Source organism: Trachypithecus francoisi, unplaced genomic scaffold (assembly GCF_009764315.1).
Source record: "Trachypithecus francoisi isolate TF-2019V2 unplaced genomic scaffold, Tfra_2.0 Lachesis_group10, whole genome shotgun sequence".
In the NCBI taxonomy this organism is placed as follows: Eukaryota; Metazoa; Chordata; class Mammalia; order Primates; family Cercopithecidae; genus Trachypithecus; species Trachypithecus francoisi.
The window spans coordinates 114,200,489-114,225,761 of NW_022681455.1; the positions used below are offsets into that span (position 1 = coordinate 114,200,489).

Genomic DNA, 25,273 nt, shown 5'->3' on the forward strand with positions numbered 1-25,273 from the left:
TAGTTTTGCCACTGAGGAAAATATGGAAGACACAAAAGTATAATCCCTGACCACCTCCTTAACCACAGAGGATCACTGGCACAGTTGTGTCCTTGGCAGCATTGTTATTCCAAAGTCCAGAACCCTACCCTGACTGTGGATCACTAGAGGAGATGGAGTTTTCATTTCCACAGTAACGAAGTGCTCTGAACAGTTCTGCTTTCCAGATGGGGGACTGGGTTAGGCCCAGGTTCTAAGGAACATCTCTTAATCCTCAATCCTCTGTCCCACTCTCTTCTGTCAATTCTCCCCACCCTGGCCAGGACCTTTACAATCCTAAACCCAACCAATAGCACCTACTCCTTCTCCTGGATCTCTGAAGAAATTGAAAGTCTCCAGAACCCTGCAGCATTCACATGCCTTACAGAGAAGGGCTTCATCCACCCTGAAAAGAAAGCTGAGGTATGTGCAAATGAGAACCACTCAACCCAAGGCTTAGATCACTGTAGCCATTGCTGCGTAGAAAGTCTGCCGTAGACAGTAAGTGGAATTAGGAAGAACTGCCTGAGGGTGTGTCAATCAACAAGTATTTAGTGAATGGCCGCCATATGCGTTGGGGAATCCTGATGACAAGACAGACCTGAGCTCTCTTGGGCTAGCCATGGAGAAGCAGAGAGCTCTAATATTTGCAATTTTTTAAAACAGAATATTTAAGCAGCAAAAGGTCACTGGACACCAATGCCTGGGGACCCTAGGACTCATACAGTAGCATAAAAAGTTATCTTTGTCAAAAGGACCAAAAATGGTGAAAGGAAACTGATGTGTTTTTACTTGGTTAGGCCAAAGGGCAAAGTAGAGTGGAGCCATGTCCCGTGACTTCGTCCTAAATGTTTACACAAATGATATGGGGCAGAATCAAAGAAATACAGACTTGCTGGCCAAAACAGATCTGTGAGCCCCATGTCCGGCCAGTTGCAGAGAATCTTGAAGACAGAAATAAATCCATGAAACAAAAATTATGAATCCCAGTGCCCTCAGGAGGATCACACAAATGAATAAAGCAGGCCAAGGAGACATTTGTGGGTAATACGGGGTACCAGGGCCACTGGCCACAGGGCTTCTCTGGCAGATGCTACTTTGCAGACAAGGGGGGCCAAGGGGGCCAACTCACCCAAACTGTAGAAAAGACAAAATTCCAAATTTCCTTTTTTTTTTTTTTTTTTTTGAGACGGAGTGTCACTGTCCCCCACGCTGGAGTGCAATGGCGCAATCTTGGCTCACTGCAAGCTCCGCCTCCTGGGTTCAGGCCATTCTCCTGCCTCAGCCTCCCGAGTAGCTGGGACTACAGGTGCCCACTACCACGCCCGGCTAATTCTTTTGTATTTTTAGTACAGACGGGGTTTCACCGTGTTAGTCAGGATGGTCTCAATCTCCTGACCTCGTGATCCGCCTGTCTCGGCCTCCCAAAGTGCTGGGATTACAGCATGAGCCACCACGCCTGGCCAAAATTCCAAATTTCTATGTGAAGCTCCCTATTTTATATGCTGGTAGCTAGTTCAATTTTTTTTTTTTTAAACAATTCCCAAACCAAACAAAACGTATTTGTAGACTCTCCACCTGGTTTTGACCTCTGCATAATGTCAGTACCCAGGCCATCTAGTTAAATGTGATAAGGTCCAGGAGCTGGGCCCACCACAGACACAATCCTACCTGGATCATGGCCCTCACTTCAGCCCAGAAATGTTTCAAATGTGAGCTCAGTTCCAAGAGGCAAGTTCCAAAATCGATCATCTAAGGTCATGCTGGTCTTTGAGTGACAGTCGTATCACTGAGGTGACACATCTCCAGAGCACCTGCCTGAATTGTCCTGGCAGTGGTGTGGACCATGCATGTTAACCTGTGTGGTTCTTTTTTGGCCAAATGCCATTATTCTTTCATTCAGTCCTGATTGATTGCAAAGATACTCACTCAGGTTAGCTCAAAAAACAGACAGAACCAGGAGCAGCTTTTGAGGTTGGACTTTCCTCCTGGGGCTGCCTGCTTCTCTCTTCCCATCTACCCCATTCTCTCCACTGACCAGTTTCTTCACTGTTGATTGATTGATTGATTCTTCAGTTGCTTTGTAATATCACTTAGCAAGTTGGTTATGGCATGCCATGGCCCAGCTCACCTGCATGGTACCTTTTACCATCAGCTCCACTGCCAGCTGGCCTGGCTACTCATTTTCTAATTCCAAACTTCCGAGAGAGAAATCTGGCTGGCCCAGCCAATCATATTGTCTTTGGCTATGTGCCAAGCTCTTGACAAGTATGGGGATTGTCTTTCCTTGGGATGCTTACCAGGTCTTTGGTCCAGTCAGCTATGGCACAGCCATGCCATCCAAAGACATGGCACAAAACACGACAGCTTAGCCAGCAGAGGCTGTGGATGGGGGAGACTCCCTGAGAAGGACATGTGGGCAGGGCATATAGACATTGACATTTCTGGTACAGCCACACCTACATGCCCTTACATGGACTATAGAAAGATAGCAATAACCTGGTAATATCAACTCTCATGACCCTTATACTGACAGGTCTCCAGGGACACGTGGAGTAAGCATACAGAAGTGTCTCTCACCACTCTGTTCCAAATTGTCTTCTTAGATCGTGTTCCAGTTCACACCTTTCCATCTGGGCATCACTGAATCATCATGGACCTTCCTAATCCCTGAGCACAACATCACAGTCCCTTTCCTGCTGGTAGGCAAAACCACTGACCCTCTCATCTCTCTGAACAAGTCACACCTCAACTTCAGCTCTCTCCTCATCGGTAAGGCTGCCTTGCTGGTATGTATTTAGAGTTGGCATGATCTAGGTAAGCTCATCGAGAGCTCCCGGAACAGCCTTGCATAAGAAACCTCTCCTGGTCCCTTCCAGAAGCATATCAGAGGGACTCAATCAGTTTTTTAAAAGCCACGAAATATTTATCTCTCAATCTAATTTCCACCAAGTATCTTTTAAACCTACAATTAATAGCTTAAGGAAATTTAGGAGCTTTGTTAAAGATCCTACTTGGCAGATTCCTTTAAGCAATGGGCTGACTGTTTATTTCTAGAGCCTCAAGTTGGCCCATCCTTCTTGCATTTGCCGCCAGATTATGGGGGGTATCTGTCTGCTTCTTGGTCTGTGCTGCAGTGGTCAGATTTCTCTCTCATCCTTTTATGCATTTATTTGGTTCAACAAATATCACTGAGTCTGTAGAATGGCCTCAGTACTTTTCTGTGGGCTGGGATTACACTAATGGATAAAGCCCAAAGTCCCTACCCTCCTGATGTTTACATTCTAAAAATAAGAAACAGGCTACCAAAAGAAACATAAGTAAACTATACACCATGCCAGATGATAATACTTTAGAGAAGAGGACAACAGGGTAGGGAGAATAAGGAAGGCCAGGAGGCAGTGGGAAGGTGGCATTTAAGCAGAGGCCTGAAAGAAACAAAGGAAGTAATTGTCATGTCCCTTATAACCCCATGTGTCTTTCCCATACTTGTGACATCTTCACTCTGTGTATAAAATATAACTAAAGCCAGAGTATTTTTTAATAATATGTTAGATTTGGCCAGGTGCGGTGGCTCAAGCCTGTAATCCCAGCACTTTGGGAGGCCGAGACGGGCGGATCACAAGGTCAGGAGATCGAGACCGTCCTGGCTAACACGGTGAAACCCCGTCTCTACTAAAAAATACAAAAAAAAAAACTAGCCGGGCGAGGTGGCGGGCGCCTGTAGTCCCAGCTACTTGGGAGGCTGAGGCAGGAGAATGGCGTAAACCCAGGAGGCGGAGCTTGTAGTGAGCTGAGATCCAGCCACTGCACCCCAGCCTAGGTAACAGAGCGAGACTCCATCTCAAAAACTAAAAAAATAAAAATAATAATAATATGTTAGATTTTTATTTATAAAATAATATTCTTTATAGTAAATACACTAATGTGGTGTTGCATAAGAAAAAGTTTAATCTCTCCATGTTCATCCTATCTCATCTTTCTCTTTCAACCCCAAAGGAAAGCAGTGTTAACAGCTGAATGTGTATTTTACTGATACACATAAGTAGGTGGGAGGGGGAATTATGACATTTATTAAGATTTTGAACAAATAAGCAATGTAGCATAGATATAACAACTGTAAGACAGAGTTTAATCCAGGAATTCAACAGTGGTATGTTTCAGTATAATCATTACATCAATAGATTAAAGACGAACAACCATGTTATCATACTAATATACACTGAAAAGGCATTGCCGAAATTTAACAGACATTCCCAACAAAAACTCTAATAGCAAAATGGACATTGATGGAAAAAAAGATTAACCAAAATCAAGAGGCAGATGTGATCCTGTAATAAACGACTAAAACTGCTTCAATTAAATTGAGGAATTAGGTGAGGGTGTTCATTATCACCATTATTATTGAACACTTGCTTAGAGACTTTAGCAAATATGACAAAACAAGAAAATAATTTGCATAAACATTGGGAAAAAGGGGGAAAAATCATCTTGTTTTGCTTTTACTGATGATTTTATACACATAAAACCACAAGAGACTCTAGAGAAAAAGCAAAACAAACTACTAGACTCAACAGAATAATTTGGTAAGGTGTGTGGATGCAAGACAAATATGCAAAAATAGTGTCTTCTTTTTTAGTACTAGCACCTAGAAACAGAAAACCAGGCCGGGCGCGGTGGCTCAAGCCTGTAATCCTAGCACTTTGGGAGGCCGAGACGGGCGGATCACGAGGTCAGGAGATCGAGATCATCCTGGCTAACATGGTGAAACTCCGTCTCTACTAAAAAATACAAAAAACTAGCCGGGCGAGGTGGTGGGCGCCTGTAGTCCCAGCTACTTGGGAGGCTGAGGCGAGAGAATGGTGTGAACCCGGGAGGCAGCGGAGCTTGCAGTGAGCTGAGATCCGGCCACTGCACTCCAGTCCAGGCAACACAGCGAGACTCCGTCTCAAAAAAAAAAAAAAAAAAAAAGAAAACCAAAGAAAACATCCACTTAGTACTGGCAAAGCCTATAAAATAGCTAAGGATAAATGTAACAAGACACACACAAGAAAAGACCTACATGAAGGAAACTATCATATCTGATTAAAATCCGCCCCAAACGAGATCTGATCATTTGTTAGTTCTCCTAAAATTAAATGTAAATTTAATCAAGTTCCAACTGGAATCCCAACTAGGGTTGCCAGATAAAATACAGGATGCATAGTTAAATTTTAATTTCAAATAACAATAATTTTGAGTATGTCCAAATATTGCAGGGGACATATTTATACTAAAAAATTATTTGCTAAATCTGTCAACCAAATCCCAAAAGAATTGGAAGGAGGCAGAACTGGATAAAATGATTCTAAAGTTTATATGGGAAAATAAATGTGCTAGTAATAGCCAAGAGGAAAGCAAAAGGTGATAGTGAGAGAATATGTATTAGTCAGAGCCCTGGGCAGGAAACTCATGCCAATACCCAAGGTCTATTTTCAAAGAATTGGATGCAAGGATTATTTACAGATACATGGGCAATTAAGGGGATCAGCCAAGGAGAGTGAAGTCCCCATTAACAAATTCAGGAAGGCATGACAATTATTGGGTCTAAAGGAGCAAGGGAAGAAAACTGTGTCACCAGAATCCCAGGAGAGCTGTGACCAGGGCAGAGGAGCCACTCAGCAGAAGCAGGTAACTGATGAAGAAAGACATGGAATCCCCAAAAGGAGGAAGGTGACTTGTAGAGGAAAAGGAAAGAAGTGAGGTAGACAGAGGCGCAAGAGGTTGGGGAATGTCTTCTAATTGTCTTGCCTGTGGAGCGGTGTCTGCTGAGAGACTCCAGCAGGCAGTCAGGAGACCCCCACTGAGGGCTGGTGTTTCCTCCTCAGGCAGAGAAGCCAGGGAGACTGTGCAGATCATCAACAAGGAGGAGCAGGGGTTCGATTTTTCCTTCCAGGACAACTCCCGCTATTCTGAAGGTTTCAGCAACAGCCTGATTGTATGTCCCATGGAAGGCTGGATCCCACCACTGTCCAGGTAAACAAAAATGAAGGTCTCATTTTGTTTGCATCCTCCCGACATGTCCAGGTCCCCAAGCCTGCCAGTGCTCACAGTGCCCCGTTTATATAATTGCTTTCAACGCTAAGATTAGATCATAACAATTCCATCTCCATCCTACTTACTCCCTGATATCTGTTTTCCTGATGAATATGGAGCATTGAGAATTCTAAGCCCTTTATCTCAATATTTTCTCTTTGTATTCTTTTCCTTGCTATATTCACTGTATATGTGAATCCACAGTACAATATTCAGGCTTCCCTGGCAAATCTCTTTTTCAATTAAACTTTTAATTTTCAGGCCAGGCATGGTGGCTTATGCCTATAATCCCAGCACTTTGGGAGGCTGAGGCAGACGAATCACTTGAGGTTAGGAGTTTGAGACCAGCCTGGCCAACATGGCAAAACCCAATTTCTATTAAAAATACAATAATTAAGGCTGAGGCAGGTGGATCATTTGAGGTCAGGAGTTCCAGACCAGCCTGGCCAACATGGTGAAACCCCGTCTCTACTAAAAATACCAAAATTAGCCAGGCGTGTTGGCGGACGCCTGTAATGCCAGCTACTCTAGAGACTGAGGCAGGAGAATCGCTTGAACTCGGGAGGCATAGGTTGCAATGAGCTAAGATTGTGCCACTGCACTCTGGCCAGGGTGACAAGAGCGAAACTCCCTCTCAAAAGATAATAAACAAATACAATAATTAGCCAGGTGTGGTGGCACACACCTGTAATCCCAGCTACTTGGGAAGCTGAGGCATGAGAATCACTTGAACCCGGGAGATACAGGTTGCAGTGAGCTGAGATTGTACCACTGCACTCTAGCCTGGGCAATGGAGTGAGACTCTGTCTCAAAAAATAATAATAAAATTTAAAAATTTGAAATAATTGTAAATTCACACGTAGTTGTAAGAAATAATACAAAGACTGCCAGGCGCAGTGGCTTACACCTGTAATCCCAGCACTTTGGGAGGACAAGGTGAGGTCTGGAGTTCGAGACCAGCCTGGCCAACATGGTGAAACCCCATCTCTACTAAAAATACAAACATTAGCTGGGCATGGTGGCACATGCCTGTAATCCAAGCTACTCTAGAGGCTGAGGCAGGAGAATCGCTTGAACCTGGGAGGCGGAGGTTGCAGTGAGCCAAGATTACTTCACTGCACTCCAGAGCAAGACTTTGTCTCAAAAAAAAAAGAAAGAAAGAAAGAAAAAAAGAACAAATAATGCAAAGATATCTCTGTACTGTTTACCAAATTTCTTCCAAGGGTGACATCTTGCAAAGCTTCAGTAAAATGTCACAACCTGGTATTGACATTGACAGAGTCAAGACACAGAACAGATCCCTCACCACGAGGATTCCTCATGTGACCCTTTTGTTACCACACCCTTTTCCCTTCCCCCAAGCAACACCTCCTCACCCTCTGGAATCCAATACTTTCCTCTATGTCTATCATTTTTTCATTTCAGGAATGTTGTATTCACAGACGCATATATTTCTTTTGTGATTGGCTTTTTTCACTCATAATTCTCTGGACATACATCCAGGTAGTTTTGAGAGTTTCTTCCTTTTTGTGACTGGCTACCATTCCATAGTAGGGATGCTATTCAACCACTGGAGGACATTTGGATTGTTCCCAGTTTGGGCTGTTGTGAACAAAGCTTCTATAAACTTTCATGTACAGATTTTTGTGTGTCTTCATGTCACTGGGGAAGATGAGCAAGAGTGCAATTAATGGACATATGATAATGGCATGTTTCCAGAAAAAAAAGAAAAGAAAAGAAAAAACTGCCAAAATGCTTTCCAGACTGTCTGAACCATTTTACATTCCACCAGCTATCTCTGAATGTTCCAGAGTCTCCACAACATCACCAAAATTTGGTGGTGTCACAATTTTTTTGTTACTATTTTTAGACAGTGTCTCGCTCTGTTGCCCAGGCTGGAGTGCAGTGGTGTGATCTTGGCTCACTGCAACCCCCGCCTCCCAGGTTCAAGCAATTATCTTGCCTCAGCCTCCCGAGTAGCTAGGACTATAGGCACGCACCACCATGCCCAGCTAATATTTTTTTTTGTATTTTTAGTAGAGACAGGGTTTCACCATGTTAGCCAGGCTGGACTCAAGCTCCTGACCTCAAGTGATCCACCCGCCTTGGCTTCCCAAAGTGCTGGGATTACAGGAATGAGCCACCACACCTGGCAACAATTTTTTATTTTAGCTTTCCTAATAGGTGTGTAGTGATATCTCATTGTAGTTTTAATGAGCATTTCCTAATGACTAACAATGTTGGGCATCTTTACATGTGCTTATTTTCCGTGTGCCTGTTGTCAGGCCTGAGGGCCTTGTCCATCATTGTTAAGGGGAGTGCTAACCTTCTCTCCTTTCATACAACACGTATGTGCTTATTTTCCTTCTATGGATCCTGAGTGAAATGTCTCCTCATGTCTCTCGCCAGTTTCCTGCTCCGCCTATTGGTTTTTATTGTTGAGTTTTGAGAGTTCTTTACGTGTTTAGGTAGTGCTCCCTTGGTGGATACATGGTCTGCAAATATTTTCTCCCAATCTGTAGTTTGTCTTTTCCTCTTCTTTTTTTTTTTTTTTTTTTTTTTTTTTTTTTTTTTGAGACAGAGTCTCGCTCTGTCGCCCAGGCTGGAGTGCAGTGGCCGGATCTCCGCTCACTGCAAGCTCCGCCTCCCGGGTTTACGCCATTCTCCTGCCTCAGCCTCCCGAGTAGCTGGGACTACAGGCGCCCGCCACGTCGCCCGGCTAGTTTTTTGTGTTTTTTTAGTAGAGACGGGGTTTCACCGTGTTAGCCAGGATGGTCTCGATCTCCTGACCTCGTGATCTGCCCGTCTCGGCCTCCCAAAGTGCTGGGATTACAGGCTTGAGCCACCGCGCCCAGCCTTTTCCTCTTCTTAACAAGGTCATTCACAGAGCAAAACCTTTTATTCTTGATGAAGTCCAAATTATCTATTTGTCCTTTTATGGACTGTCCTTTTCGTGTTTGTTCTGTATCTCTGAATAGCCCTAGATTCAGAAAATGTCCTTCCATTATTTTTTCCATAAGTTGCATGGTTTTAAATTTCAGGTTGTAGCCCCTATTTTATTAACTTGTAAGGTATGAGACTTCAGTCAAAGTTTTGTGGGTTTTCTTCAACTTTTATTTTAGATTCAAGGGATATGCTTACAGGTTTTCTACTGGATTTACTGTATAGGTTTAGGGTATACATGGTTCCCATTACCCAGGTACTGAGCTTAGTACCCAATCATTAGTTTTTCAACTCTTGCCTCCCTTCCTCTCCTCCCCCTAGTAATCCCCAGCTTCTGTTGTTGCCATCTTTATATCCATGCATACCTGATGTTTAGCTCCAACTTATAAATAAGAACATGAGGTATTTGGTTTTCTGTTCCTGTGTTAATTTGCTTAGGATAATGGCCTCCAGCTGCATCCATGTTGCAGCAAAGAATGACCTCATTCTTTTTGTGGCTGTGTAGTATTCTACGGTGTATATGTACCACATTTTCTTTACCCACTCTACAGTTGATGGGCACCTAGATTGAGTCCATGTCTTTGCTATTGTGAATAGTGCTGCAATGAACATGAGAGTGCATGTGTCTTTTTGGTAGAATGACTTTGGGTTTTTTGGTTTTTTGGTTTTGCTTTGTTTTTTGTAAGGAAATTGCTGTGTTGAATGATGGTTCTGTTTTAAGTTCTTAGAGAAATCTCCAAACTGCTTTCCACAGTGGCAGAAAGAGTTTACATTCCCACCAATAGTGTATAAGTATTCCCTTTTCTGCAGCCTCGCCAGGATCTGTTGTTTTTTACTTCTTAATCATAGCCATTCTGACTGGTGTGAGATGTTATCTCATTGTGGTTTTGACTTGCATTTCTCTGATGATTAGTAATGTGAAGCATTTCTTTATATGTTTGTTGGCCACTTTTCTGTTTCCTTTTAAGAAGTGTCTATTTGGCCGGGCGCGGTGGCTCAAGCCTGTAATCCCAGCACTTTGGGAGGCCGAGACGGGCGGATCACGAGGTCAGGAGATCGAGACCGTCCTGGCTAACACGGTGAAACCCCGTCTCTACTAAAAAATAAAAAAAAAAAACTAGCCGGCGAGGTGGCGGGTGCCTGTAGTCCCAGCTACTTGGGAGGCTGAGGCAGGAGAATGGCATAAACCCGGGAGGCGGAGCTTGCAGTGAGCTGAGATCTGGCCACTGCACTCCAGCCTGGGCGACAGAGCGAGACTCCGTCTCAAAAAAAAAAAAAAAAAAAAGAAGTGTCTATTCGTGTCTTTTGCCCATTTTTTAATGGGGTTACTTGTTTTTTGCTCGTTCAATGTTTAAGTTCTTTAGAGACTGTGGATATTAGACCTGTGTCAGATGCATAGTTTCCGAATAGTTCCTCCCATTCTGTAGGTTGCATTTTTTCTCTGTTTATAGTTTCTTTTTCTATGCAGAAACTTTTTTCCTTTCTTTTTTTTTTTTTTTTTTTTTTTTGCAGGATTAATTGGGTCCCGCTTGTCAATTTTTGTTTTTATTGCAAGTGCTTTTGAGGACTCAGTCATAAATTCTTTCCCAAGGCTGATGTCTGCAATGGTGTTTCCTAGGTTTTCTTCTAGTATTCTTACAGTTTGAGGTCTTACTTCTAAACCTATGATCCGTCTTGAGTTAATATTTGTATATGGTGAAAAATAAGGGTCCTATTTTATTCTTCTGGCTTATGGCTAGCCAGCTATCCCAGCATCATTTATTGAACAGAGAATCCTTTCCTCGTTGCTCATTTTTGTGACTTTTTCAAAGATCAGATGATTGTAGGTGTGTAGCTTTATTTCTGGGATCTCTATCTTTTTCCATTGGTCTGTGTGTCTGTTTTTATGCTAGTACCATGCTGTTTTGGTTACTATAGCCACAAATCTTAAAATCTCATCATAATTTGAAGTTATGTTTCCTTTTCCTCATAATGAGTCTGCTAATTCAGTAGACTCATATTTTTTAAGGTTTTAACAAATTGGCCTAGTCAGGTAATCTGCTGTTTTGTTTCCCAACCAGGTTCCCAATTGATATTTTCTTCACACCAAAGCAGGAAGGAGATGTGAACTTCAATTTGATCTGCAATGTGAAAAAGAAAGTCCACCCTCTGACATTAAATGTCAAGGCTGAGGGCTACACTATGAATGCAGAGATTAAGTGCAAGGACAGGACAGGCTCCATCACTCTGTTGACTCCCAACCAGACTAACATTGTCAACTTCTATGAGGTAAAGGTGTAAGAAGACCTTGCTATCTATCTCAGCTTCCATTTTGACTGGGGAAAGTAGTAAAAATGAACGTGAGCTGAGTCTTTCTGCTTCAAATGCCAGAGAGACCAGGAAAACAGGAACACTCCAAGAGCAGCTCTATCCCCAGAATGTATGTAGATATGATGCAAATGCTTTTCTTATTTTGTTTTCAGGGGGATGGAGAGATGGTGGGGAGGGGAAATAGTGCTTGTGTTAAATATACAGGAACTACCTGTATTTGACTACCAACAAAGGTCTAAGAACTAAATTGCCACTTTGCTCTATGAGATATTGAGAGAACCCCAACACTTAGTAGCTCTTGCTGGAATATCTGACTCCATTAAGCTAAAGATAGTCATCTGCCATCCTTATTTCCCAAAGGATATTTTTCATCAACATGTTACAAATGCTGACCCCAGACAAAGGAACTATGGTTTGCATTCACTGCTCTGTTCTCTGTCTCCTAGGTGGAGTTAAATGAATGTGTCCAGTGTGAATTCAACTTTATCAACGCTGGAAAGTTCACCTTCAGCTTCCAGGCAGAGCTGTGTGGCTCCAAAGCCTTGCTGCAGTACTTGGAATTTTCACCCATCGACAGCACTGTGGATGTAGGGCAGAGTGTACATGCCACCCTGTCTTTTCAACCATTAAAGAAGTGTGTCTTGACAGACCTGGAACTCAGAATCAAGGTGAGTCCATTTAACATTGTCCAAACTCCAAAAGTACTCTCAGCATGCTGCCTTGGCAGGTTCATTCTCCTGTGTGTTCTTTGTCTTCTTCACGTGTTCAGAAGCTCCTAGAGGGTACCTATGTTGGACACAGCCTCACAATGTCTAGTACAAAGGCTTCATCAATGGTTAGGTGGCTGGGGAGTAAGTGTGGATTCAAAAGCAGTTATATTGCAATACATTCACCCATTAAAATAAATAAGAGTGATAGACGGGGCAGGGAAAGAATATGTACAATATTTTCTAAGATGAATTATTGAATGAAGAGAAAAAAAAAAAAACAAAGAATGGTGATGTCATCAGGAATGGCAGAGAAGGACATCCAAAATGCTGCTCTTCAACAGCAATGAGACTACTGGAAAAAATTTTCGAAGTCAACTTTTTCAGAACTCTGAAAATTAATGATAGGCTTTCAACAATTCTAGGAGTACTTATTCAAGAAAAATGGCTGAATACCCATAAGGACAGTGAGTTTTGTGGTATTTTGATTTACCCTATTCTCTCCCTCCTCCCTCATCCTAGCTCTGCAGTAACCTTGAAAACCAACAATTCGGCAATCAAAGTGAAAGTCAGCAGTCAATCAGATCCTGGAGGAGGCAGAACAGATTGGAACTCCCCGAAAGCCCCCATTCTAAGAGAATTGTCACGATTTGACCTGTGGAGAAGTTCAGTGGAAACCCCCCCTCACAGGGATAGCTTTTATTTGACCTGACTCCAGGCTTGCTCAAAAACAATCCGTTGTGATTGTTTAACACTGCAGCCGACTGAGGGAGCATTGACCTTAGGGGCAAACAAGAAGTTCATTGAAAAATTTTAAGGGAGAGGCTGGGAAGAAGATATTCATGGGGGGCTCTGAAAAGCTTCAGCATATTCCCTGGAGTCTAGACAGTCATGCATGTATAAGATGTGTGTACCTCCAGGCTGTGTTACTGCTCAGGAAAGACCTGAGAAGGCCCTAAGCTCTTATCCCTGACTAACCTTTAGGTCCTGGGAAAGACAAAGCAGAGTTGGCAACTGCCTGCCTGAGTGTCAAAGTCATGTCCCGCCACACACACACAGCCCCCTCAGCAAAAGCTGGGAGACTTATTGGTTCCAGGCATTTAAGGAAATCTCTGTTCAGTCATAAGCTGACCACTAAACTAACTGAGCAGAAACTTTATTGGCCATGCATAAATAAGAATATAGACTTTACTGAAAAAGTTGCTAAACAAACTAAGAGTTACAACAGTAACCAACCCTGTTGGAGGGATGATCTGATTTTCAGAGTTGCCACATTTACTTTTTTAGATCTCCAGTTTCCAACTAAAAAAATATGAGCCATGAAAAGAAACAAGAAAATATAACTCATATACAGGGAAAAAAGCAAAAAAGCAAAAAAAATTTCTCTGAGGGAGCCCAGATGTTGGACTTAATAGACAAATACTTGAAATCATCTATTTAAAATATGTTCAAAGAACTATAGGACACCATGTCTAGATAACTAAAGCAAAGTACAAGAACAATGTCTCACCAAATAGAGAATATCAATAAAGATATAGAAATTATAAAAATATACATTTTGGAGTTGGAAAACATAATAGCTGAAATGAAAAATTCACAACAGGGGTTCAGTAGCAGATTTCTTATGGCAAAAGAAAGAATCAGCTGTGGCAGATGGGATAAAATTGTTGAAAAGAAAAAGAAAAAGTCAGCAAACATGAAGATTGAGCAATTGAGATTATCCAATATGAAGAACAAAAGGAAAAAAGAATGAAGAAAAATGAACAGAAATTCAGAGTCCCATAAGAGATTATCAAGCATAGCAATATATATGTAATGGGAATCTCAGAAGGAGAGAAGAGAGAAAATAAGAGAAAGAATATTTCAAGAAATAACACCCTAAAACTTCCCAAATTTAATGAAAACAATTAAATATCCCGAAAGTTCAATGAATTCCGAGTAGGATAAACTCAAAAAAATCCACACCTAGATACGTCATTACCAAACTGTTGAAAGACAAAGACAGATAATCTGGAAGCAGAAGGATTAACAGCTGGTTTCTCTTTAGGAACTTTGGAGGCCTGAAGACAGTGTGATGACATATTCCATGTGCTGAAAGAAAAAGAAATTATCAACAAAGAATTTTATATCTAGTAAAACTATTTCTAAATAGTTCCCATTATTCTGCCAATTTGGGGGAACTAAACCAGGACACTCTCAGATAAATAAAATCTGAAAGAATTCATCACTAGCAGACTGGCCGATAAAAAATAATAAAGGGAATCCTTCAGACTGAAATGAAAGGATACTAAAGGATAACTCAAATCCACATGAAGAAATATAGAGCACCAGTAAAGGTAACTGCATAGATTATATAAAATCAGTATAAATGTATTTTTTTATTTATAACTTTTTCCATCTGATTTAAAAGACAATTGTATACAGCAACAACTATAAATCTGTATTAGTGGGCCTAATATAAAGATGCAATTTGTGTCATAATAGCACAAAGAAAGAGGAAGTAACAGGGCTATATAATAGCAAAGTTTTGCCTGTTATTGAAATTAAGTTGTTATTAACTCAAACTAGATTATTATAAATGTACATGTTAATTGTAATCTTCCTTGCAACCACTAATACAACAACTCAAAAGAATATAGTAAAACAAATGACAAGGGAACTTAAATGGTACACTAGAAAATATCTATTTAACACAAAAGAAGGCAGTAATGGAGGAATAGATGAATAAAAAAGACATAATTGACTAGTAATTTTTTTAAAAAGACATAATATATATAGAAAGCAAATAGAAAAAAGACATAAATTTTACCTTATCAGTAATTACATTAAATTTAAATGAGTTAAACTCTTCAATAAAAAGATAAAAATTGGCAGAATAATGGGAAAAATCATGATCCAACTATGTGCTGTCTACAAAAGACTCACTTTGGATTCAAAGACACAAATAGATTTAAAGTAAAAGGATAGAAAAATAAATATCCTTTATTTAAATAGTAACCAATAAGAGCTAGAGTACCTATGCTAATGTTAAACAAAATAGATTTACAGGCAAAAACTATTCCTAGAGATAAATAAAGACATTTTATAATGATCAAAAATTATTCCTAGAGATAAATAATTTTATAATGATAAAAGGATCACTCCATCAAGAAATCATAGCAATTATAAACATGCATGTAACAACAGAGTCCCAAAATACATGAAACAAAGCAGACAGAATTGAAGGAAGAAATAAACAATTCAACAATCATAGTTGGAGATTTCAATACCTAGTTTTAAACAGTGGATATAACTAGACAGAAGGTCAGCAAGGAAATAAGAAGACTTGAACAGCACTATGAAAGCTCTAGGCCTAACAGACATATACAGAATATTTCATCTAACAACAAGAGAATAGACATTCTTTTCAAATGAACTTGGAACATTGTCCAGGATTGGCCAGATATTAGGCCATAAAACATACTTCAATAAATTAAAAGGATTGAAATCATGCAAAGTATGTTCTTCAACCACAATGGAAAGAAATTTGGGATGCCCAGCCTAACACATCATCCTTATCAAATCCTCAGGAAGAAGGTGATTGATAGAATGATGGGGGTAAAACCACTAGAACCTGTCTTCATCTGTTTTGTGCTTCTATAACAGAACACCTGAGACTGGGTAATTTATGATGAATAGAAATGTTTAGGCTCATGGTTCTGGACCCTGGGAAGTCCAATATCAAGTTGCCAGCATCTGGTGAGGGCCTTATGGCTGCATCACAACATGGCAGATGGCATCACATGATGAAAGGGCAACGGTTGGGGGAAGAAAGGTCGGGAGTGGGGCAGGAGGAAGAGAGAGAGAGGAAGAGAGAGAGAGAGCAAGAAGGAGTGAACTTATTCCTGCCATAGCAAACCCACTCCTACGATGATGGCAGAAGTCCATTCATGAGGGCGAGCCCTCATGACCAATTACTTCTTAAAGGTCTCACTTCCCAATACCATCACAATGGCAACTAAATTTCAGCATGAATTTTGGAGGAGACAAACGTTTAAGCCGTGAAAAAATCCAAGGTGTGTCACTGGCCATTGAGAGTTCAGGAAGCTCCACTGGAACTCAGCAGCAAAGTCGCAGCCATCTTCTCTGAGAAAAGCCCAGTTTGTGGCTTCAGAAGAGACCTATTCCTTTTGAGAACTTTTTCAGAACTTACATTTCTTTGAGCAAACAGAAATATAACATGTTACAAGATCTTTCTACTCTGGTTGGCAGAAGAGTTGAAGGTGATAAATTTACATCCTTTTCATTGAATCAGCCACAAAATGTAAACACTTTAAAAGCCTTGGACATTTACCTATGTAACAAACTTGCATATCCTGCACATGTACCCCTGAACTTAAAAGCTGAAAGAAAAGAAAAAGAAAAGAAAAGCTTTGAATAAGAAAATGTTTTTAAATTTATAAAGTTGTTTATGATAGCTTGTACCAATGACCGCTGACTTATTCTAATAATGTTTAAAATGAATGTTTATTCTAATAATGTATATTCTAATGATGCTTAGAATGAATAATAGATAATTTATTTGAAATCAATTTGTGAAAATTCACATTATGAGGAGTTTGTGAAGAGCAAATTAAGTTCATGTACCAATGAGTCACATATTACCTTGTGATTGAGAGTCCAGATGATGACCTGTGCTCTTTCCATCTTTCCACTCTTTGCATATTAGCCTTGTTCTCCTTCTTGTCATCTCCTGGTCACAAGATGACCATTTTACCTGACATCCTATGTCTGCGTTCCAGAGTGAAAAGAAAGGGAAGAGCATGAAGGCAAAGAACTTCCCCAGCAAGGCTTAGCCTCTTTATTCAAGATAAAACACCCTCTTGTCCTCTTCTGTTTACATCGCAATGACTAGAACTATGTCTGATGGCCATCCTGAGCTTTAAAGGAAGGTGTACAATGAAGCATTTGCACCTAGGCACATTGGCATCCAGTCAGAGTCCTGCTAGGAAAGAAGCCATGGGGAGTGGATGTTGGGTAGTAACTAGCAGTGCCCGGTATGCCCCTGGACCTTCAAGCTGAATCACTGCTGCAAGAGCAAAGTGGGAGGCAATGTAGGGCCTGATTACAGAGGAACTTTTCTTCAATACACAAACTTCTAACCTACTAAATCAGAATCTCTGGAAATGGCACCCTGAGACCTGTATTTGTTAAAGCACCAACTGTTTTCCAGGTTAACCTGAGGACTTAAGAGCCCTCTCCTCCTACTTCTTGTAATTATGGTCCCCCTGCCATTTCCTCCCCACAGATCAGCCATGGTCCAACATTTATGTGCAGCATCTCAGGCTGTGCTGTGAGCCCGGCTATCCATTTCTCCTTCACCAGCTACAACTTTGGGACCTGCTTTATCTATCAAGCTGGGATGCCCCCATACAAACAAACCCTGGTAATTACCAACAAGGAAGAAACACCTATGAGGTAAGCAGGCTTCCCAGAGCCTCCGGATGATTCTGCAGCTGCTTGTGGGCCCTACAGACTCCACACAGGTGAAGCCCTGCCAAGACAAAAAAAAAAAAAAAATGATTATGGGAAAGAGTCAAACATAAGTGGATATGAATCCTGGGCCCCTGTCCCCACGAGTAACACTAATACTTGGATAGCCATGAGCTACCCTGCTAAAAATCCTCTTTGTGAAGTACGTAGAGCAATTACAAATGACCTAATGAGAGCTTCTGTGACTTCCATTTATTTTCTCATGTAATAGACTTGGAAACTGAGGTTTGAAGGGTTAAAAGGTCAATTTCTCTGGCCAGTGGCTTTGCAATAAATAGCAGACCTGTACTGAGCCGAAGCTTTCTGATTCAAATCCAGCCTCTCGGCACCATCCCTGTGTAGGATGTTCTAGTCCAAGGTTCCGGGCCCCATTGAAGACCTAATGAGATAGAATCTCCAAGGGCTGGCCCAAAGACCTGTGTTTACTCAAATCTGTCTATCAGTACTTTAGAGAATTTTCCATAATGATGAAAATGTTGTATTATTGCATTGTCGAATATGGTGGCCTATAGCTGAATGTGGCTTCAGAGCACTTAAAATGTGGCTAGTAGAACTAAAGAACTGATTTTTTATTTTATTTTAATTAATGTTAATTTTAATAACTGCAAGTGTCTAGTGGCCACCATATTGGATAGCACAGATCTAAGTTCAAATTTTAACTCTTCCCTAGTTGTGTGACCTTGGGCAAATTTTTAAAACGCTCTGTGCCTCTGTCTCCTTGCCTGAAGTGGTAGTCACAATAAGACTGTCTATGACCAGGCGCGGTGGCTCACGCCTGTAATCCCAGCACTTTGGGAGGCCAAGGCGGATGGATCACGAGGTCAGGAGACCGAGACCATCCTGGCTAACACAGTGAAACCCCATCTCTACTAAAAATACAAAAAATTAGCTGGGCATGGTGGCGGGTGCCTGTAGTCCCAGCTACTCAGGAGGCTGAGGCAGGAGAATGGCGTGAACCCGGGAGGCAGAGCTTGCAGTGAGCCGAGATCATGCCACTGCACTCCAGCCTGGGCGACAGAGTCTCAAAATAATAATAATAATAATACCATCTGTATAAGACTATTAGGATGATTAAATTAGTTCACCTAGGAACAGTGCTTAGAACACTGCCTGGAACATAAGAAATGCCCAATTATTGTTAGTCGCTGCTGTTGCTGTTGTTATTATTAGTACCCTGAATATTAAATCATAAGTGTGTCATGTAATTTGAAATACTAACTTTAAATCTTATCTATCTATACTCCTTCTTGCATGTTTAATGTAATCTCAGTCTTACTTTGCTTAAGGTATGAGCTGTATATGTTGGCCTAGCTAGACTCCTTCTCTACAGACTGTAAGGCAAACAAGGAGAGGTTGTAATGGAGAGGCCCAGTGCCTTCCTACTCACGTGTGGAGCAGGGTGGACATGATCTTTTAAGACCCCTTCTAATTGAACAATGAGTCATAATAAGAATAGCTCACTTTATGGAATATTTCCTCTGCACCCTATTTAATGACTGTTTCAGTCACTTTATCTAATTTAATCCTCACAATAGCCCTAAGAAACAGTTATCACTACTCCCATTTTACAGATAAGAAAATAGAGACCCCATGTGGGCTACATAACTCTTCTGAGATCGTTTGGGTAATTAGTGATAGAGCCTGGATCCAGACTCCTCTCTGCCTGACTCTAGAGCATATACTCCTCCCTACTGTGCTTTGTCACCCAATTACTTCTGGAAGCACTTCCTTCTTATGAGAGGGTCCAAAACCCTCTTGTATAAAACCATGAGATGCATTATCAAGAAACCAAGAATCAGGCTGGGCACAGTGGCTCACACCTGTAATCCCAGCACTTTGGGAGGTCGAGGCGGGCGAATCATCTGAGGTCAGAAGTTCAAGACCAGCCTGGCCAACATGGTGAAACCCCGTCTCTACTAAAAATACAAAAATTAGTTGGGCACAGTGGCACACACCTATAATCCCAGCTACTCAGGAGGCTGAGGCAGGAGAATCGTTTGAACCTGGGACGCAGAGGTTGCAGTGAGTTGAGATCATGCCACTGCACTCCAGCCTGGGTGACAGAGTGAGACTCTGTCTCCAAAAAAAAAAAAAAGAAAGAAAGAAAGAAATAGAGAATCGTTAGAGTGAAGAATATTGGGCAAAGGGTGATGAGCCTTGAGTTTGAAACCCAGTTCAGCCAGGGTCTCAGGATGTGACTTGGAGCAACTTGGTTGTGCCTAAGAGAGCGTGGGCTGGGTCATTGCTGACCTCCCTTCCAGCTCTGAAATGACTTATGTGACTCTAGGACAGCAGGGCAGGAAACCCATCAGTATCCAGCCCAAAGAGACAAGGAGACGGCATCTGCCCCCTGGGTCAGACTTCTTGGAGCTTACGCCTCTTCCTCTTGATTTTCTGCAGCATAGATTGTCTGTACACCAATACCACTCATCTCGAGGTGAACTGCCGTGTTGATGTGGTAAAGCCAGGAAACACACTGGAGATTCCAATAACTTTTTATCCTCGAGAAAGTATCAACTATCAAGAACTCATCCCCTTTGAAATCAATGGGCTTTCACAACAAACGGTCGAAATCAAAGGGAAGGGTACTGAAATGAAGGTAACAGACAGTCGGGAGGCCTTCAGGTGTGGCACCCTCCTTTCTACCCTTCTCAACCTTCTTTGCCCCCCAGAACCCCTTCACCCTTCCAGCCCCTCTGCTTCTCTGCCCCAGGCTGCTCTGTTGGAGGTCAGCCAGTCCCACTGAGATAATGTTCCTAATAACACAAAGGGGCAAATCACCAGATCAGACTCACTGAATCATAGATCTTATTCAATACCATACATTACTGTATCAAAGGATACAGGTAATCACAGACACTAGAGAAATATTCTTTTTCTTGGAGAAATTTGAGACTTTCAGACTCAAATTTCAGATATACCCCAAGTATATCCTTTTCCTCCTGCATCAGTGCATGTTTGTTTTCAGGTTTAATAGATAACATTTTTAAGCAATGTACACAGACACGTGTTTCAGTGATGGCACATCTTTCCTTAACACCCCATTAGTTAGCATTCCCCAGCCAGCCACAGATCCCTGGATGCTATTTGGTTCAAGGCATTCCTTTTACCCAGCCACTCTGGATAGAAAGGAGATGGTCATGTTCTGCTGCTCATTCATTTCCTTCTCGTGTCTACTAAACGCATAAGGTGCTTGTCTGGTGGGATTATCTGTATTGTAATAGAAGGTTTTGCAAGATTGAAATCCTTCCAAGACTTTCAAGAATGCATAGCATATTTCGGCAACCAGGCGAGGGGTGTATTCCTGGCAGCCTTCCCATCAAGCCATAGGAGCAACAGGATATTGCCAACTCATGGGTCTAGACCCAAGCTAGAGACAAGGTCTCTTCTGATGCCATTGATTCATTCTTTTTCCTATTGGTCTTTCGCTTGTTTATTTAGCACCCATTGTGTATTGGATACTTTGGGAAGATGCAGAAGTGACTTTCACATGTTCTCAGACATCCAAGAGCTCATGACTGGTGGGAGAGACGCTCTTGCCTTTTTAGACAAAATGGAAACATGTGGCTGGGTTTAAAGATAGTTGGGTGGAGGGGTACAGTTTAGTGACTGACCACATGACAGTGACCAGGGGGTGCTGCCCATTGTGGGTCAGGGCCATTCTGCAGGGCAGGCTCAGCCTGGCCTTGGCCTGACCCAGGCACTATTTTAATCAGTGTCTTACCTGAGGACTTGGAAGCATAACTGCTTTTCTCTGCTTCTGTTGCCACTGTTCTAATCCAACCACCATCATCTCTCCCTCCTGCTTTCTTTCTTGCCCTCTTCAAGCCCATTCTCCATAAAGGAGCCAGAGCTCTCTCACAAACACTCCATACTTCACTGATTTCCCATTGCTCCCAGAATGAAGCCCAGTCTCCCACTTCTCACTCAGCAGTGGCCTACCTGCACCTGCAAGTGCAAGACCTGACCACCTCTCTCAAGTTGTCTTCTCAGGTCCTAGCTCCCAGCCTCAGGCCTTGACTGGGCCACTCCCTCTGGCTCAGGGCCTGGCCACAGGTTATCTCCCTGCCTTAGGTTGTTCCCCAATTCCACACTCACTCTGGCTGAAACCGACTAGCTCATACCTTTCTTTAGCTCTCAATGTATATATGCCATCTTCAGAAAGGCCCCCTGAGCCCCCTAGCCTAGTTTCAGCCCCCTGTAATATGTTCTCAAGGTGCCCTGAGATTTTCCTAAGTATATTTTAAGCCAGTTGTACTTGTATAATTGTGTGACGAGTAGTTCAGTGGACACTTTAGGCACTTAAATGCTTATTGAGCAGGGAAATGCCCACCCAATATGAAGAAGTAAGGGCACAGAAAAAGGAACCACCCTTGCCTCACCAGAGAAGACATGTAGTGTTTATTTTTCTCTTTAACTAATGAACTCTTCTTCCTACTCTTTCTTGTCCCACAGATTTTAGTCCTAGATCCACCCAACAAGATTGTGAAGTTGGGAGCTGTCCTACCAGGGCAGGTTGTGAAAAGAACAGTTTCTATCATGAACAACAGCCTGGCCCAGCTCACATTTAACCAGTCCATTCTGTTCTCAATTCCAGAACTCCAGGAACCCAAGGTTGGTGCTCAGAGGGGCTCCTAGGGGCCCCTTCATGCTCCCTGATGATGAGGGTGGCCATGCTGGCAACACAAGCAGCTCACATTTCTTATGTATCTGTAATGTGCCAGACCATTCTAAGAGCCTTCCCTGTGCTCTGTCTGTTCATTTTCACAAAAACAGTATAGGGCTTTACACGGTGCACTAGTCCCATACCGTTTTTGTGAAAATTAACATTATTTTCATTTTGCATTTTCATTTCATTTTCCATGTCATTCATTGTCATTTGTTTATTTACATCTCCATTGTGTAGACAGGCCAGTTCTCTATTTTTGTTCATTTCAGGTGTTTCTCCTTAAGCCTTTGTGTGCATCCATGACTCTATGCTTAAGATACATTCCTAGACTAGGCTCAGTGGCTCACACCTGTAATCCCAACACTTTGGAAGGCCAAGGCAGGTAGATCAGAAGGTCAGGAGTCCAAGACTAGCCTGGCCAAGATAGTGAAACCCTATCTCTACTAAAAATACAAAAAATTAGCCAGGCATGGTGATGGGTGCCTGTAATTCCAGCTATTCGGGAGGCTGAGACAGAGAACTGCTTGAACCCAGGAGGCGGAAGTTGCAGTGAGCTGAGATCGCGCCATGGCACTCCAGCCTGGGCAACAGAGCAAGACTCCATCTCAAAAAGAAAAAAAAAAAAAAATATATATATATATATATACACACACACACACACACACACACACGCCCCCCACACACACACACACACACATACACACACACCTTCCTGGAAGTGGACTCACTGTGTCAAAAGGGAAAGTGTGTTTCAAGGTGCATGGCCAATCTGCTCCCTGAAAGATTATCTCACTTTGCACAGCCACCAGCAGTGAGAGAAAAGCATGTTTATTGTCAAGTCTACTTCCTCAAGTTCCCTGAACATGGAAGCTACCAGTCCTGGCTGCTAGCTACTCATCTTACAGTCATTAGTCTTTGAATGACCCTTGGAAATGCACCAAATATGTTTGATTCCAAGACCAGACTGCATCCATTCCTTCATGCAGTTCATTCTTACACTTACTCAGTAATACATGCTAGGTGCTAGGAATAAAAGGTGAATATGACATAGACCTTGGTCTGGTGGAGATCTCAGTCCTTGAGGGTCACAGACATATAAATAGCCCCAGGGCAGCACAGAATCTACAGAGGCAGAGTGTGAATCAGGATCAGGGCTGCTCAGAGGAGGATTTGGGGGATTACAGAAGGCTTCCCGCGGAGAGGGGCCTGTACTGAACTTTACAGTGTGAAGAGGTGTCCCTCAACAGGTTAGGAAGGGGTGTTCCTCGTGGGCAAAGGTATATACACTTGAAAACTAGATAGAACTCCATATGGAAAGAGCACTGTGGACCATCTGGGGATTGCAGGGTACAGAGAAACTGGCTGTGAGAGGCCAGCCAAGGTAAGAGACCCTGTGGGCGTCTCATTCCAGTACCCCGTGTTCCCTACTTTGCCATCCGGGCAAGGTAGGGAAGACTTGTTGCTTCTCTTTCCTTAGTAATCCAAATTAAAGTCCTTGGTTCCAGCATGTCAGGGTCCCTAATAGTTTGGCCATACCAAGTCTGCCTCTTCAGCAGGTCAGATTAAAGCTGCCAGAGCGCCCCATGCTGGCACCAACACCCTGAGGCTAGCTTCCCACATCGTGTTGGAGAAGTCTCTAAGGTGACTTTCCTGTCACAGCTCCGCAGCCCATAATCTCACTCCCTGCTGCCCCTGTCCACTCACTGGTGACTGCTCAGTCCTCTGTACCAAAGAGAGCTTCCGGATGAGAAGGGAATTGACTTCCTTAAAGCTGACTTGGATTTGATTTTTACCAGAACGAGAGGGAAGAGAAAGCTGAACAAATTTGTACAGTGGTCCTTGATTTTAGAATACATGAGTCACCTGGGGAACTTTAGAATATGCAGATTCCAGGCCCCCCCACCCCTGCCCTGACCAGAGACTCTGATTCAGTTGGTCTGGGGCAGGATCCAGGAATCTGCTTTTTTTTTTTTTTTTTTGCCAGTTTTTTTTTTTGCTTTTTGTTTGTGTGTTTGTTTGTTTGTTTGTTCGTTTGAGTTGGAGTTTCACTTTGTCGCCCAGGCTGGAGTGCAGTGGTGTGATCTCAGCTCACTGCAATCTCTGCCTCCTGGGTTCAAGCGATTCTCCTGCCTCAGCCTCCTGAGTAGCTGGGATTACAGGCATGCACCACAAAGCCTGGCTGATTTTTGTATTTTTAGAAGAGACAGGTTTTCGCCATGTTGGCCAGGCTGTTGTTGAACTCCTGACCTAAGTGATCCACCCACCTCGGCCTCCCAAAGTGCTGGGATTAGAGGCGTGAGCCACGGCACCCAGTCAGAATCTGCATTTTAACAACCACACAGGGAAACTGAGGCAGGGAACACTCCTTGAGAAATGCCAGAGCTCTAAGTGTTTCTTATTTCCCATTACTATTTCCTTTATCAGGGAGGAGGAAGAAAGAAGAAAATGCACAAAATAGGAAAGGGTCAGGAAAAGGAAATGATACTAATCTTCAACATAGAGTAAGTCAGAGAAAGTTTAAGTAATTTACCAAAGCATATACAGCTGATGGGAGAGCAGGAGTGAGATCTGACCCCTGTTTCAATCCCAGCAGCAAGACCTCTGGGAACCAAGGCCTTAGGGGCCTCCCACCCTCAGCTGCTGACTCTGGGTGCTGTTTTATTCAGGTCCTCACCTTGGTGCCCTTCCACAACATCACACTGAAGCCCAGAGAAGTCTGCAAACTGGAAGTCAGCTTTGCCCCGAAGAAGCGTGTCCCTCCCTTCTCTGAGGAAGTGTTCATGGAATGCATGGGGCTCCTGCGCCCCCTCTTCCTCCTTAGCGGCTGCTGCCAGGCCCTGGAGATCTCGCTGGACCAGGAACATATTCCCTTCGGACCTGTGGTGTATCAGACACAAGCCACACGTCGCATCCTCATGTTGAACACAGGCGACATGGGTGCAAGGTAGGGGAGCGGTGCCTCCCACCCTAAGGCTGCAGCAGAGGCCCCTGTCCCTATACCTGCCCTGGACTTGTTCTG

At 42.7% G+C, this 25,273-nt stretch overlaps 1 protein-coding gene and 1 pseudogene across 1 annotated transcript in view; one reads left to right on the forward strand and one right to left on the reverse strand.

Annotated features, from left to right (window-relative positions):
• Positions 1-25,273, forward strand: part of HYDIN (HYDIN axonemal central pair apparatus protein) — a 388,294-nt gene that overhangs the window by 333,901 nt on the left and 29,120 nt on the right. The window contains 9 exon segments of the mRNA XM_033218949.1: positions 303-441; positions 2,625-2,790; positions 5,886-6,033; positions 11,097-11,304; positions 11,793-12,014; positions 17,341-17,510; positions 19,986-20,184; positions 22,041-22,199; positions 24,921-25,198. Of these exon segments, the coding sequence (XP_033074840.1) occupies positions 303-441; positions 2,625-2,790; positions 5,886-6,033; positions 11,097-11,304; positions 11,793-12,014; positions 17,341-17,510; positions 19,986-20,184; positions 22,041-22,199; positions 24,921-25,198 (1,689 nt within the window).
• On the reverse strand, positions 8,326-8,441 carry LOC117088907 (annotated as a pseudogene).